The sequence below is a fragment of the Pollachius pollachius genome (genome assembly GCF_949987615.1).
Source record: "Pollachius pollachius genome assembly, chromosome: 19".
NCBI lineage: Eukaryota > Metazoa > Chordata > Actinopteri > Gadiformes > Gadidae > Pollachius > Pollachius pollachius.
The window spans coordinates 5,020,825-5,038,137 of record NC_136952.1 but is presented as its reverse complement, the minus strand read 5'-3'; the positions used below and the strand labels follow the sequence as shown (position 1 = coordinate 5,038,137).

The window sequence follows — 17,313 nt, the reverse complement described above, 5'->3', positions numbered from 1 at the left end:
TTTAATACCGACCATATAAGTTATAACCCCATGCCACAAATAATGTATATGCAATTCAAACCATAAACATCCGTTTTTATTGGTTGATTACTATATTTAAATATTTAGTTTGATATTCAATAATAATAATAGCGTTCTTCGAGAAAGACTAAAGTATGAATTAATGCCAGATTACTGCGCGTTTTTTCGGGGGAAGAAGCGCTGAGAAGCAGGTGCCCGTGACGTCAGCGAGTGGCAGGAAGTCGGAAGCCGTCTGAGAGAGGGGGGCTTGGGAGGTTGGGGGGTGTATATATAAATAATTATGTATTTTATCTATGTAAATTACACACAAGCTATGGTCGCGCTGACTGCAGCGTTTATTACTTGTCGTTAGCGATTGTGTAAAAAACGGTCACGTAAAATTCAGCATCAGGGTTGTCGGGAACGAGCCTTTTGGGAACGCTCCTTATTGTTCCGGTTCTCCGGGCCTGCGTTGAGACATGGCCGACAACGGACGGTCCCCCGAACAGAAGAGACCGTGTCACCATGTCCCTCAACCCGGGGATGTTAACGGTTCTACCGTGGACACGGGCTGCGGCACCGTGGACTCGGGCTGCGGCACCGGCGACTCGGGCTCTAGCGGCGCCGGTGGAAGCCGAAGCAGCAGCGAATGTTTTGATGAGGAGGAGCCGAAACTGAGCCGAGTCCGGCGAAGGACAGACTCCTGCAGGAAGAACAGACCACGTAAGTTTATTATTTATTTAAATGCAATATAGCTGTATTGGTCTTGTTAATATATATATATATAATGATTGTGTGTACATGCATACATAAATATATACAAAAAACCCATAAATATTATGTTCATGTTGTGTGTGTATATGTATGTTTATTTTATAAATAGGATCACATCTGATTTATTGCGTTTTTTTTAGTCGCCGGCACAGAATGAAGTAATGTTCTCTGTGTCAGAGTGCACATTCCAGGACACCTTTATCACTCAGCCGATCATTGACAGATATGTCATCTGTTCTCTCTCTCTCTCTCTCTCTCTCTCTCGCTCTCTCTCTCTCTCTCGCGCGCCCTGTTTCTGTGTGTTGTATGGATCCTTGTTGAGCTTCCCATTTGCTGGCTGAGAGACGTCAGCTGTCTGCTGACGGAGCAAACAGCCAATCAGCAGTAGGGGGAGCGGAACCAACAGCACAACATAGATCACCAACAACAGTATAGTTCCCCAACGATACTTATGTTGTTATACTGGTTCTGTGATCGTAAGCGGAGACTTCTAGGCGTCGCCTCATGGGCCCTGTCGTGCACTGAAAACACCCGACAATGTACCAATCAGCGGGGGCCCCGTGCACATCTCCCACTGCGGCACAGAGCACCTTATCGCCTTACGGGCAAAGGTGAAGCTGAGCAATTGTGACCCTGCTGGACTCAAGTCTCAGGGCACATCGGACTCAATAAGCTGAGAATGTGCAAAACACAACAGCTACAATAAAACCTCTGCATTCCTAAGAACACGCAGGGCAGCGATCCAAAGAACGGAGCGAGTCCGTGACCTCTGACTCAACCCGCCTCGGGAATCGATATTTGTTGTAGAACATGCGTCGCCATATGTGTAAGTACTCTCGGCATACTACGAGTACTACACCACAAAGGAGCTCTCCGCATTTGACCCATCCCTCGTTGGAGCAGTGGGGAGGGGGGGCCGCCACATGGAGGCGCTCTGGAACCAACTCCTGGTCTGCTGCCTTGGCCAAAGGCACAGGCAGGAGCATTATCCTAGCATGTGTTTCTGTTGGTGTGGGAGGAAACCGCAGCCACCGGAGGAGAACCACGTGAACATGGGGAGAACGTACAAACTCCGCAGGGAAAGGCGGAGGGGTCTCGAACCCAGGACCCTCTTGCTTTGAGGCAGCAGGGCTTACCCCTGTAGCACTGTGCCTAAACCTAATTTGACGTGCGTTATTTACCTCCGTTCCACTTTTCCCTTCTCCCCAGCGTTCCCGTGGTTCGGGATGGACATCGGAGGAACTCTGGTGAAGCTGGTCTACTTTGAGCCGGTCGACGTCACTGCTGAAGAAGAACAGGAGGAAGTGGACAACCTCAAGTCCATCCGGAAGTACCTGACCTCCAATGTGGCCTACGGTGAGAGAGAGAGAGAGAGAGAGAGAGAGAGAGAGAGAGAGATCATGAAGGGGCCCAGAGAGGGATAAAGAGCGCCGGAGCCCCTAAAGAAAGAGAGCGAGGCCGAGGGGATGGCCCAAAGACCCAAGGCCAGCTGCTCCATTATTCTATTTTATTCCGCTAATCCCTCTCTTAAAACAGTTTGTATATATATATATGACAGACAGGTGGTCAGCCCATAACAGTCTCATAGACACGCCCCCTTGTAATGTTTGGTCTCCTAGGCGACTCGGGCATCAGGGACGTGCACCTGGAGCTCCGGAAGCTGACCATATGTGGGCGGACAGGAAACCTCCACTTCATCCGCTTCCCCACGCAGGACATGCTTGGCTTCATCCAGATGGGGCAGGACAAGAACTTCTCCTCCCTGCACACCTCCCTCTGTGCCACCGGGGGCGGGGCTTTCAAGTTCGAACAGGACTTTGCTACGGTGAGCACCTCTCTCCCCGTTCTTCTGACTGTCTGTCCGTCTGTCTCCTCTACCTGTCTACCCCTCTCTGACTACCTGTCTGCCTGCCAGTCTCCCTGTCTGTGTACTCTGTCGTTCTACCCCCGTCTTTCAGACCACCTACCTGACAAGTCTGACTACCCGTCTCCTCACCTGTCTGTGTGCAGATGGCAGGTCTAGAGCTGTGTGAGCTAGATGAGCGTGACTGTCTCTCTGACTACCTGTGTGTGTGCAGATGGCAGGTTTAGAGCTGTGTATGCTAGATGAGCGTGACTGTCTCTCTGACTACCTGTCTGTGTGCAGATGGCAGGTCTAGAGCTGTGTATGCTAGATGAACATGACTGTCTCTCTGACTACCTGTATGTGTGCAGATGGCGGGTCTAGAGCTGTGTAAGCTAGATGAGCTGGACTGTCTGATCCGGGGGCTGCTCTACGTGGACAGCGTGGGCTTCAACGGTCTCCCCGAGTGTTTCTACTTCCAAAACCCCTCGGACCCGGACCACAGCACCAAGCACAGCTGTAGCCTGGACAACCCCTTCCCCATGCTGCTGGTTAACATCGGTACTACCGCCTACACTACTAACCCTTACTATAGTATACCCTCCTAACCCTAAACTGAACTACAGTCTACACTACTAACCCTTACTATAGTATACACTCCTAACCCTAAACTGAACTACAGTCTACACTACTAACCCTTACTGCAGCCTACACTACTAACTTGTAAACATGACTGCTTGTTATTCAGGTTCCGGGGTGTCCATCCTTGCTGTTTACTCTAAGGACCACTACAAACGAGTTACGGGGACCAGGTATGACCTATTCTCTCTGCTGATTGGCTGAACTAGGGCGCGGGGCCTTTTTACGGGCTGCGTTCTGATTGGATGTGTGTGTAGCCTAGAGGACTGTGAGATCCTGGGGATTGGTTCTGATTTGAAGTGTGTGTAGTCTAGGGGGCGGGACCTTCCTGGGGCTGTGCTCTCTGCTGACCGGCTGCCAGAGCTTCGAGGAAGCGCTGGAGATGGCGGCTAAAGGGGACTCCACCAACGCCGACAAACTGGTACGAGACATCTACGGAGGAGACTATGAGCGCTTCGGTCTGCAGGGAGCTGCCGTCGCCTCCAGGTCAGACATGCACGCACGCACACACACACACACACACACACGTGGGCGTAGCATCTGTGTCATGAAAAAGCTTGATGTAGCATCTGTGACGGCACCCATTGGTTGACACAGAACCGTTTTGACGGTGTAGATTTGTCGAGACAGACACCTCTGCGTCAAGAAAAGACCGTCACCTGCATTCGGAAAATAATGGAACACTAATGTAATGGTTTGTGGAGGTTTTCTCTACATCGCCATTTTAGTAACAGACAAAATGCTTTTGATCTCAAATTGATGATCATATAAGACAGATACCTCGTACAAATGTGTGAAAGGGTTTTGGCTCAATTGCTATTTAATTGCTTTCATTAGATAACACGGTCAAATAGGACTTCTCAATACATAACATGGAGATGACCTAGCCACTAAGCGCCCAACCGAATGAGGACAAAATGTAATGGCTTTTTATTGCAGGAATGAAATCCCATCTTTCTGTTGAAATAAAATGGTGAACAACCTATAGTTAGAGGAACCACATGTTAGTCGCTTCCACATGGGCTTCAGGAACTGGCGGTCTAGCTGACCATGAATTGAATGTGTTGTAGTTTGAGGATGTCATGTGTTGAAGTTTGAAGATGTCATGTGTTGTGGTTTAATTATGTCATGTGTTGAAGTTTATTGATGTCGTGTTGCAGTTTTGGTCACATGATGTGCAAGGAGAAGAGGGAAAGCGTCAGTAAAGAGGACCTGGCCAGAGCGACGTTGGTCACCATCACCAACAACATAGGATCTATTGCACGCATGTGTGCAGTCAACGAGGTACAAACACACACTCACTCACTCACTCACTCACTCACTCACTCACTCACTCACTCACTCACTCACTCACTCACTCACTCACTCACTCACTCACTCACTCACTCACTCACTCACTCACTCACTCACTCACTCACACACTCACTCATCCTATTGGCTGTGAGGAGGCTTGAGATGTCTCTGGAACTTGATTGGATTCCAACTGTGGCAAATTGAACTGATTGGACACGATATGAAAAAGCAATACCCAGATACAGTTTTTGATTTAATTTAAACATTTCTAGAAACATATCCAGAGATACGTATATATATATAACGTAAACAAATGTTTCGATTGTCATTATTTGGCCGCTCATCATTTCTATCTGTGGCTGTTTTGACCAGAACATCGAACGTGTGGTGTTTGTTGGAAACTTCCTGAGGATCAACACAGTGTCCACCAAGCTGCTGTCCTATGCCATGGATTTCTGGTCCAACGGACAACTGCGAGCCCTGTTCCTGGAGCACGAGGTACAAAACCTTTACCCCGAAAAAAAGCCCGAACCTAACCCTGTCCTACACCACGTACTACTGCCCAACGGGACACTCGGATCCCTGTGCCTGGAACAAACGGGCCCTCACCCGTGCATTACCTACCATTACCTAACACTAATCATCAAGTTAAAGGGACACCGTCAAGCTTACACATTTTCCATTTCCAGGGAGTCCTGCTCATACCCTTGTGGTTAATAATCTGCGCCTCACAAAAAAGCTCAAAGATCATTGTCAATTCCAAAATATGTGCAAGACAAATAGAGGAATCGAAAAAGCGTTTTTCTCTGACCCACGGTACAATAAGTAGAAAAGGATAAAATTAGGTAAAATAAAATAAGTAATATTTACAATAAATTATTTCTAAATAGTGCAAAATAATTCAGAATAGTGCAAAGGTAGGCAAAACAAATAGGTAGATATACAATAAAGTAAAAAAAATAAATAAATCCATCGGCCCAGCACTCGATTCGACCAAGTTAGCAATTGAGACAGTGAGCAAAAATCAGTGGAAGGGGATGAGGTTGACGTCAACGAAGTGAGGGTAAAAAAGAAAAGAAAAAAGAAAGATAGTTTAGCGATTTCTCTCTGGCAAACATTCTAAGATTAAAGGGTGACTCGCTGGAAAACCCTGGCCAGGATAATAGCTTATTTATCCTTGCCATACTCCTTGCACAACATACCCATTACATGTCCAATGAGTTACAGATCCTTTTTTAAAACATTGAATAAAGGATAGGCACGGGGGTTATCAAGTTCAGCTCTATCCAACTGACTCTCTAATTACTGTATTTTCCCAAATATATACTGCAGATCTATTCCCGATTTTACAAACCAAAGCCGTTGCTGCTGCACATTTTTCAGAACAGATTATCGGTCGATTTCGGTGCCGTTTATAGCGATTTGCGATTTCCAGTGATAGATCATGGTTCCCAATGCCGTCAAGATTTAAGGCCCATATGCTCACTTAAATGCAAAAAAAAAAAAAGGTTTGCGAGGAAAAGATAACCTAATTTTAGCCTGCCAGTGCCTCAACTCCACTTTTCCAAGAAAGCCCGCCATCTCCCTAGAGTGGTAGGCTGAATAGTCGAGGGAAGAATTATCTATAACCTTCACCTTCCCTGTGAAGGGGAGTGTGGATGATAGCTGGCTAAGCAGCCTCCCCTGGCGGATTCTGATTGGACTCTGGGGCTTGGTGAGGCTGCACACCTGTTGCACATGGAGTAATCAGTGTGCACAGGTTAAACCGGCCATCTCCACACACACTCGGGAGATCTCCTGGAAGGCAGCGGAGCCCCCCTGTCACGTTAATTATCAGACCTTTGCAACAGGTGTGCAGGCGGCCCACCCAGCCCCAGAGTCCAATCAGAATCCGCCAGGTGAGGCTGCTTAAGCCGGCCATCATCCACCCACCCGCCTACATTCCCCTTATTCTTACAATAACCCTTAACCTTACTCAAACCCTCTTCCATGAACACAAGGTACCGTCTATCTTCTGCCCTTGTCCTAGACATAACCCTTTACCAAACCCTTTATCTAACTCTTACCCTTCATATAGCCCTTACCCAAAGCTACCCTAACAAGTACAAAAGCAAGCTTATTCGAAACATCAAAACCACAATGAAACCATTGTGATAGCCATTTAAAATTGCCCCATCAATATGCAAATCACTCCAACATTCATTAGAACCATAACAAGGTTATTTATAATTGTATTTGAACATACAAGGAAGTGATTTGGTAAGGATGGTGCAATAAAGACATGAAGCAACACGCTATCAAGCAAAATATTAAAAACAAATGTTACCAGGAGAATTGACACCACTATTAATTAACAATATATACACACTAAGTTATTATTGATTATTCATTATTTACGCTGTGGAAGGCAAAGAAATGGCTAGAGGCTACTAAATTGGTTTGGGTCCTATCATGTAGCCAGCCATACGGTGATACATGATAGGATGGACTCATCGATGGCCCTGTAGAACTTGACCACCTTGATTGTTGACACACAAGACCTGTGTGTTGCAAGACAGCTGTCCTCACATAGGCTGATGGATGAAGTCACAGCCTCTTTGTGTTCATCCAGGCTGTTGGAAGCAGTCCTTGAAAGATCCCCGTCTGTGTTATCAGGGCCGTCACGCAGTTCCTCTACTGCTTCCCTGCTGCTCAAATTCTTAGAATTGCGCACAACAGGTCTATAGAGTTTTAGTTTCTGCCTGTCTACTGGGATCATGAGAGTAAGAGTGTGATTGCAGAGTGTCAGATAGCCCTAGGGCCGTCTAGGGGAGTGTGTGAGAAGCTTCAGCTGATAGTTACTTAACAGTGATCCAAGGTCAGGCTTTTAATTAACTGTTTATATTTGGGGACTTTGAGTTAAGTTGCCATTGTCAAAGTCTTGCCTGGGGAGTCCTGGCTCCCTCTCTCCACTCCCTATATTTGGTCTGCGAGTTAGCTTGGAGCCTTGTGCATGTCAGCCTAGGGGGGAGGGGGATGTAAATGGAAGCCAATATAAAGGAAGTGAATTCCCAGGGAGTGTCAAATGGCGGACAGGTTTGGAGAACCAGTTTGTGACTTCATTTTAAACTTTTTGCACCAGCCAGCCTTCATTAGAACACTAACCCTCAACCCTTTGCTTTGTAAGAAAGTTCCGGTTTGCGTGTAGGAGCTGAAAGCTGGGCAGTGCTCGAGAGGAATTTGGTTTGGATCACCCATCTCATACTCCGTGAAACACAAAAACAGAATAGAGAGAATAGGCTCTATTTGTCCTGATAAGAAGACACAATTTGTCAATTTTGTTGCACAGTGTGCAGACATTTGCGATGAGTATTCCCGGCATAGGCGCGCAAAGTCCTCTCTATTTGAAGCGCACCAGCCCATTCCTCTGTCTCTGCCTCACTGCTTGGCCAAGGGCCAAAGCACCTTGACCAAGATAGCCAGAAGATCCACGGATGAGGAGTACCTGAGCATCTCATCCCTCATGGAAATAATTTGTGGAATCACAATAAACTATAGCACAAAACACTATTGACCAGCAAAAACAGAGAAGTGGGCCCAAACACTTCTGCTATCTTGGTTACAATTACATTGGTTTAGCAAAGCTAACTTAGCTTTTTGTGTCCTCTGTGGGATATTTATTTGGTTTATAGAAATCGATTTCTAGAAAACATACAAGACACAAGAAACTTTGTGTGGTGGTTAATGCTTTCGATACAGCATGGTTCCACTCTTGGCGCACAACAACTACCCACCACCAGTACACATATACACATATAGACACTGAATACGTCCAACTGGGCGATACACAGGTGTGTGTGTATATAAAACGGTCACCGGGGGGAACATACATGGCCGTGGTTGTATAGGATGCTGTGGTGGGCGTGTGTGGGTCTCCGAGGGGCCAGGGTTCTGACAGGAGTGGGAGAGGTGCTGTTGGGGAACATAGTGGCTTTAGTCCTTAAAGACCTGTGTCGTCTTCCTGAGGTTAGAGGCTGGGTGAGTGGGTCCTCTGCTAGCTTATAAGATAAGTTATTATATATATAAGTTACTTATGTGGTTGTGTGTTAGGTGTATAAGGGGATGGCGATGCCAGTGCCATTGAAGCACACGTCTCGTAGAATATTGCATGGTTCTTATGTTATGCATTTATATTAAAGCAAAGTACCAGCTAATATCGATCTCTCTGTCTCTCTCTCTAGGGTTATTTTGGCGCAGTTGGTGCCTTCCTTGAACTACTGAAGCCGTCTGAAGACCTTTAACTTTATACTGACCTCTACGTGACCTCCTTAACCCAGCAAGACATCATAGATCTATCCATCTATTTGTCCATCATCTCTAGACATCACAGGTCTATCCATCTGTCTGTCCATCCTCTCTAGGCAACATTGATCTAGCCACCTATCATCTCTAACTTAGCGCTGGCTGCTTCGTGCTGCTTGGCCAATCACAGGCGGCTTTTGATCTGTTTGAGATATCGAGTGCCACCCTTAGCCCCCTTCGGGCGGGGTTAATCATCCTACCTGTGTGTTCCAACTAAACCATTACTAGTTAATGACCAGGTTGGTTTGGCCGCCTGTTCTGGTACTATCGGAACTCAGTTCGTTATGAACTTAACTTCAAATAACAAAAGTAATTTTATGATAATTTTCCATTTAATGTCTTCAAGTGTCATAATTCCGATTAACTTATTTTAATATTTTGTAAAAGAAACCCTCTATCTTTGTCTGTCTGTCTAACTGACGGACTGCCTGTCTGTCTGTTTGTCTGCCTGCCTGTATTGTTAAAAACGACAGTCAGGATTTTGTGGCTTCATATTCTTCGTATTTGTTGATAATGTGAAGGTAAATCTTTCTAGACCCGTTGTATTTTACTAACATTACCGAGAGATTGAGACGGCATTCATTCATGTACCTGCAAGTGTTGAAGTAGTGAGAGAAAAGCGTAACACTTAATATTGTTGTTACCATCGGATACCACTCCCTTTAGATAACAAAAGGGTTTAGATTAGATTAGGGGTAGATTAGAGTAGGGTTAGATAAAATAGCGATTAGATAACATGATTAGATTAGAATTTTATTAGGATTAGTTTGGATTCGGATATGATTCTTTCCCGTTCTGGTGAGGGTGCACCTGTGTTGCTTTATTGAACACAAGTGAGCGAGATCTGTTTTTAATATATACATTATTTTTTATCAATTCACTACTTGAACCTGAAATGTGAACCATTTCTATTATGAGGATTATCCTCAGATATCATGACTGTAATGTTCAATACTTAAATTATAAAGAAAATGTATGTTATAATTTGAAGAAAATATCATACTGCGCCCAGTGTTCATTACTTGCTTACCTATCTACTCTGCTTATACACCATTCACATCCCTTGCTAACATCATGCTAATAGCTCCTATTTCTAGATACAATCATGCTTACAGCTCATATATTTAGCTAGCATCATGCTAACAGCTGCTATATTTAGCCAACCCCATGCTAACTGCTCTTGTCTGCAGCTTACATAATGTAAACTGCTCCTGTATCTTGCTTACATGATGCTAACATAATGCTTGCAGCTCCTATTTCTAGCTGATATGCTATCAGCTTCCATCTCTAGCTAAAATCATGCTAACAGCCCTTTCCTCCATCATGCTAACGGCCCCTATCTCTAGCTAACGTAATGCTTACAGTTCACACACACACACACACACACACACACACACACACACACACACACACACACACCAGTGCAGCAGTATATGAGGAGTTGATCACATGACACTCCAGGACATTCCTGTACCACCCTGGGCTGTCTCCTAGCAACCGCCCCAGCCTCTCCATGGCGACCCCTCTGACTTGGTCCGATTCAAAGTCCCATCATGAAGCCTGTCGTTGTCATAGAAACGACTATCTTCTACACAACCATTGCAAAGGGTGAACTGTGTCGTTGATTGAGTTATCATAGCAACCATCATTACTAAAATGGTGTCTTGTTTGATATGTTGTATTATATATGTAAATGATCAATGAGATTATGCAAATGTCGTTAATAAAACCTTGTTTGTGTTCAGAAATAAACTAATGTAAATAACGGTTTGAACTCTTTATTTAGAATCAACACACACAAATAACAGTCACTTGCCGCTTAAATTGGTTTGGATATATATATATATATATATATATATATATATATATATATATATATATATATATATATATATATATATATGTGTTTATCTATATATGTATGTGTATATATGTATATACACATACATATTTATATATATATGTATTTATATATGTATGTATGTGTATATATATATATGTATAATAGCCTATATGTGTTTATTTATATCTATGCATTCAGTATATTATATACTGTCTAGCAGTAAAACCTACATCAATTAAAAGACAGAGATAAAACATGTTGGACAAGGTTTCCTGCAGGCAGAAACCAACACTCGACTGCGCAGTCCAACCCCCCTTATTTATATCCGCGCGAAGCCCCTCCCTCTTCCCACTTTGATTAGCCGACCATACAGATTGACAGCTAAACCGTTTCAATAAGTGCACACGGGAACAACAAATGCAATACAAAATCTTTAACAATCCCAGGGTCGCTACAATATATATAAATATATATATATATATATAGAGAGAGATAGATTTATAGATAGATAGATAGATAGATTAATAGATAGATATATGGTTAGATCAAATATAGCAGGGGACGGATGAATAGTTAATTTCCCCCTAGATTGCGGAACGAGATAAAGAGGGTTTTTGTTCAGGGGTCTAGAACAAAAAACTTCTATCTGTGGAAATTCACTTTTCAGGTTAAACAGACAGAATCGCTTGGCCATTGTTACTGCAGACTTGCTGAACTCCTGCAATTGCATAATTAGTTTTCACGTGTCGGGGGGGAGGAGGTGTGTGTATGTGTGTGTGTGGGGGGGGGGGTCTTCCACGTCTCGTGTTGCTGCAAAGGGGACCGCGGCGGCAGAAAAAGTTCAGCACTGTGTTGTGATGCCATACGGTGCGCCTCTGCTGTTCCGTACGGTAACCGGCACGACCGCAAGTGGCGAGAGTTGTGATGCTGCAAAAGTTTTCCTAGTTCGGGCTGAGCTGGCCCGCGCGTGCGGTACCGTAGAACCGGCGAACACCGGAGGACACTTCAACTTGTTCAATGATCAAGTGACTGCTCGCCTTCACTCCTGACTCAGCATACCACCAGGTTAGTCAAACTGGAGAGGTTTTGGCAAAAACCATGGAGAGGATTGGATCTGCTATAACATGTTATTATACGGGCACAGTGGCGTAGTTGTCATGTGTTTTGCAACTGTTGTGTTGGTGAATAGGTTCGCTATGCATATTCAACTCTTAAAGTTAAATTAACGTTCCTTAAAAAAAAAGACAAAATGGCCCGTGTGTACGCCGGTGTGTGGGACCCCTATGGCGAGGATGGGGGGGGAGGGGGTTAGAGGTGGGAAAAGCAAGGTTGGTATGACTGCGATGCACGCAAACCCAGGGCATGGTGGCGGGTGCGACCCGAACAGACTCAGGGATGGTAATGGGGGAACGACCAGACATACTCAGGGGTGATGAGACTTATCGATGTAGCATTCTTTGACATAATGCATGCCCACGTGACTTGTCGTTAAGGTCGTGCGGTGCGGTGCACGAACTCAAATGACGAGAGCTGGTCTTGGCACTCCGCCACAGCGATACAACTTAGTTTTAGAGTCAGCCTGTAAGCATATGTTTTACTGAGCCTGGTTCCCATGGCCCCCATGACCAGAGAGTACTCGTATGTTAACCGATCCTTGCTCCATGGGGCCCTTATGACCAAAGTAATGGTTACTGGCTTCCAGGGTCTCTCGGCACCAGAGGACCGGGGTATTTCCCTTGCTCCCAGGGCCCCTCTAGATCAGAGTACTAGTTTGTTTTACTGGCCCCCAAGGCCCCTAACCTAAATGCTGGTGTGTTGGTCAGGCAACCAGGGTCCGTCAAGGTGTTTCTGCTAGGGTGTTTTCCAGGGTGCTAAGATATTGTTCAGGCACCCAGGGCCCTGCAGTACCTGAGCGCCAGTGTGTTTTACAGGTACCCAGGGCCATACAGTACCTGAGCGCCAGTGGGTTTTGCTCTAACTGGCTGAGTCTGGCTCAGGGTTCACCGTGACCAGTGTTCGGTTGTGAGCAACAACATGTTGTCTGTAAACACATTGTGGACCATTACTTTTGTAATGCACGTTTGTTGGTCTGTTATCTAGGCAGTAAACACCTCTCTTCTCAAGTCTGGCAGGGACAGAAATAACCAGCGGACAAAAATAGTCCTGTTGACCGTCTAGGTGTGCTGAGTAAGGACCCCCCGCCATCCCATCAGACAGTACTGTTAGTACCCCAACCTACGAGGGACAGATCCTCGCCAGGAACCTGGGCTAAAATTAAAGATGTAAGTTATTGACCCTGGGCTGACTTTAAGGATGTGAGTAGTTTGCCCTCGGATGACTTTAAGGATGTTTGCTAAGGACTCTGAGCTAGCATTAAGGATTTGAGCTACTGACTCTAAGCTTACACTAAGGATGTGAGCTATGGACTCTGAGCTAATATGAAGGATGTGAGCTATGGTATCTGAGCTAGCGTTAAGGATGTGAACTGTGGAAACTTGGCTAACATTTAGGATGTGAGCTATGGACTCTGAGCTAACATTTAGGATGTGAGCTATGGACTCTTGGCTAACATTTAGGATATGAGTTAAGGACTCTGAGCTAACATTTAGGATGTGAGCTATGGACTCTGAGCTAACATTTAGGATGTGAGCTATGGACTCTTGGCTAACATTTAGGATATGAGTTAAAGACTCTTGACTAACATTTAGGATGTGAGTTAAGGATGTGAGCTAACATTAAGGATGTGAGATATGGATACATTGATAGATGTGTCTCATAGACTTATGATTCTTCAGCATGTGAAAAATCTACAGATCGACAGATTTTACACACACACACACACACACACACACATTTGTACATCTTGTGCAACACTAACACCTAGAACACACATACATCTCTTGCAACACACATACACAACATGGACCACACCACAACAGGGGCGGCACTGGCTCAGGAGGCAGAGAGGGTTGCCTGGCAACCAAAAGGTTGCTAGTTTGATCCGCAGCTCCTACTAGCTGGGGAGTGTTGAGGGGTCCCTGAGCAAAACACATAACCCTGACTTCTCCAAATGAGCTGGCCGCTGGCCGTTTCTTTGCATGGCTGAGGCCGCTGTCTGTCTTTTAAATGGGTCGATTTTAGGCCATAGTTGTAAAGTGCTTTGAATGGCCACTGGTTGGGAAAAGTGCTATATAGATCTGTGCAGTCCATTTACCATTTACAACGCACACACCTCATACAGGTGGTCTCTACTGTTGTCTCATTGTGTGTGTTGTAGGGCATTGTGGTATGTTTACATTATTATAAACAAGATCCATATCACACACAGTTAATTCAGCCCTTTTGATTAACTGATTATCCCACCATTGGCAGTAGATCATGAACTTCTGTCGACCTAGCATACTTTCTGACGTCTTGCGTCAACTCTGCACATGCAAAATGCAACTCTGGCTCGCGTGGCTCTATGAAATCTTTTAGGAGGTTGTGCAGCAACGGAAACCCTGGTCTGCCTACACGCCCCTTATAAAGCGCTTTACTTTGGATTTCATACATTAAAGTCAGTTAACAGTTATATTCTATCAGATACAAATAATCAAAGGTCATCTTCTATCAGATACACCGCAGAAGGCACCAGTTCTCATCTATCAAGTTAATACCGGCTTACTTGTTACCTATTTGAGCCTCTTCTGAAAAATTATAAAAATATTTGTGTCCTAACTAAAAAATGGATGCAAACCAAAACGTGTGGACAATACGCATAAGCAAACTACGGTGTAATTAGGTTAGAAAGTTGTGGTATCGAATTGCTCTTGCAATAAAAAACACTGATAAACTAAAATGTATTTTATTAATGCATGAGCTGCATGGCTGTCTGACCACAGTTGCTTGATTCTCTGGAGGAGATACTAATGTGCCCACTATAAGCAGAACATTCAGTTCCCAGTCTGTTCCCATCACCTTCTCACCTAAAGCTGACCGAAACGCAATTCATTCATTTTCTACCGCAGTTTGTTTGTTCAGTCCGCACCAGAGTTGTCTACTATCTTCGAAATATCTCCATAGTTGATTAAGTAAAGTACCCTTTCTTACAGGACAGACACTTTGTGCTCTGTTGGTTAGTATCTCCACATCTATGCAGAACCCGCTCAATTTGACGTGTTTTTTTATCAAGTTTAGAGGTTAGAGTCCGATAGATTTTGAGCAAATCAATAACATGGTTGTGCCACAAGTACCGCAAACTAGATAAATAATACAACTGACAAAATGGTTTTGTCACTGCAAAGAGGTAAAATGTAAAGTCTGCACTCATTTTATTTTCTATTGATCATTAAAAACCAAGTCTGAAATCTTGGTGTAATTATAGCCTCAGACCTAAACTCTAAAAGCCATGTAAAGTTAACGTCTAGTGTTGTGTTTCATTGTTTAGTGTTGTGTGTCCCTATCCAGAAGATTTATGTCGTCCATGGCTGGCCCCACTGCAATGCATCCTGGGAAGCGGCAGTGGGGGGGGTCTCCGCCAGACGGGGGATGGGGATGGGTCATCGTCGCCTGCTGCTTCATGGTTACAGTTTGTACCCGCGCTGTTACAAGGTAACACACACACAACGGGGCAAATTAATTAATCACACGCTCACACACCCACACACAAACGTAGGTTACTAGGTGTCAGACATTCAGACTTTGACTAGATAGCACACAGAGTTAAGGTTCCAGCCTTTGGTAAACAGATACGCTAACCTAAACAGAAAGTAGGCCAGCAACTCCAAGTATGTCTTTGGTGACGGCTTGAGGAAACTTCAACCTGCCAAAAATTTAAACGGTGGTCAAGGATGGGTATCCTTATACCCCATGCGTCCTGATGATAGCTCTGATCTGTCCTGTGTCATTACGAAATATGTTTACTCCAGTATGATGTGGAAGAATTTATATATAGATATGTCTGCGTATGTATTTGTTAATCACTCTCTCTCTCTCTCTCTCTCTCTCTCCCTGTCTCTCTCACCAGGTGTATCTCTATCTTCTTTGTAGAATTCCAGGCGCATTTTGGAGGAGACTATTCTGGGACTGCCTGGATACACAGTCTAGTAGACTGTACCACTATGCTCTGTGGTAAGACCCTGAACTGTCCCATAATACAGAAGCAGGAATTGACCACTATGTAGAACCAGGACTGTAGCATTATATTACATAGGGCCTGGGCCATACCATTATCCAATATAGAACCAGGACCAAACCATTATGATATATAGAGCATGGACTGCTCCATTATGTTGAATAGAAATAGGACTCTACGATGTTATTAAGACCCAGGACCTAACCAGTATGTAGATGCAGGACCATACCATTATGTTATGCAGAACCATGACTGCACCATATGTTTGTAGCTCCACTGGCAGCGCTATAGCAACCAGGCGGTCCAGCCCAGTGATTCAATTTATATGTTTGTGTGTGTGTGTAGCTCCACTAGGTAGCGCTATAGCCACCTGGTGGTCCATACAGGGATTACATTTATATATGTGTGTGTGTGTGTGTGTAGCTCCACTAGGTAGCGCTATAGCCACCAGGTGGTCCAGCCGGGTGTCGGTGGTGCTGGGGGGCCTCCTGTCCTCCTCTGGTCTCCTGCTGAGCTCCTTCTGCTCCAGCCTGGAGGGCCTCTATCTCTCCCTGGGCATCATCACTGGTAATGTGTACTAACTGCTGTTACGATGCTGCCGTGTATCAACCGGTAATGCATACACTATACTATTATTTGATACTACATATACTCACTGGTAGTATATATATTATATTATTTGATACTACATATACTCACTGGTAGTGTATGTATTATATTATTTGATACTACATATACTCACTGGTCGTGTATGTATTATATTATTTGATACTACATATACTCACTGGTAGTGTATATATTATATTATTTTATACTACATATACTCACTGGTAGTGTATATATTATATTATTTTATACTATAATATAGTTACTATTATACTATAGTGAGGTCACAGAGTGTGAGGTCACGTGATTAGGATGGTCTCCCGGCAACCTGGTGAGGCCAATCACAACCGTTCCCCCAATGTGGCTCGGGTTCTATACGATGGCCGCACAGAGGCGAGCGCCGTACAGATCCAAACATCCAAGATGGCTGTCCCCGAGGGCTGACACTGTGTCGTATCGCTGCTCGGATTGGTTGTGGGTCGTTCAAACGGCGTCCGGAGGCGTCATGGCCGGCGCGCGTTGATAAGGCCCCGTGGGATTGTATAATGAACTGAGAGGTTCCAGACTAGTTGGGTCCAGAGCAGTTGACTGTTATTAATAGTGTGGCTTGGCTGTTCCGAAATAATAGACCTCTGAAGGCCTTCATTTACTATTCATAATCAAGTATTCAACAAAGCTGTTTAATAAACTATTAATTACACTATTTATGCTGTATATATAATAGTGTTTATATTATCTTATATATACTCACTAGCATATTATTATATTATAATATATAGGGTCCCTAATATAAAGCATTATATTTTATTATACACTTTCCTCTCTCTCCCTCTCTTTCCCACTCCTAGTATAAACATACTA

General features: G+C 44.4%; 2 protein-coding genes across 3 annotated transcripts in view; both read left to right on the top strand.

Annotated features, from left to right (window-relative positions):
• Window positions 1-251: 251 nt before the first annotated feature.
• LOC307090753 (pantothenate kinase 3-like) lies at window positions 252-10,618 on the top strand. The gene is made up of 9 exons (XM_079757517.1): window positions 252-723; window positions 1,984-2,130; window positions 2,394-2,599; window positions 2,989-3,178; window positions 3,366-3,429; window positions 3,566-3,742; window positions 4,417-4,540; window positions 4,922-5,047; window positions 8,770-10,618. Exons 1-9 carry the CDS (start codon window positions 480-482, stop codon window positions 8,827-8,829), a joined length of 1,338 nt encoding a protein of 445 aa, XP_079613643.1. The 5' UTR covers window positions 252-479; the 3' UTR covers window positions 8,830-10,618.
• Window positions 10,619-11,564: 946 nt separating this feature from the next.
• LOC307090171 (monocarboxylate transporter 12-B-like) overlaps window positions 11,565-17,313 on the top strand; it is a 10,765-nt gene continuing 5,016 nt past the window's right edge. Inside the window, exons 1-4 of one of the 2 annotated variants that reach the window (XM_079756745.1) lie at window positions 11,565-11,798; window positions 15,180-15,323; window positions 15,739-15,842; window positions 16,270-16,413. In XM_079756745.1, coding sequence (XP_079612871.1) covers window positions 15,187-15,323; window positions 15,739-15,842; window positions 16,270-16,413 — 385 coding nt within the window. In that variant the 5' untranslated portion in view covers window positions 11,565-11,798; window positions 15,180-15,186. Of the gene's footprint in view, window positions 11,799-12,887; window positions 13,016-15,179; window positions 15,324-15,738; window positions 15,843-16,269; window positions 16,414-17,313 lie in introns of those variants that run through there. The other variant, XM_079756746.1, reaches the window with a different exon arrangement.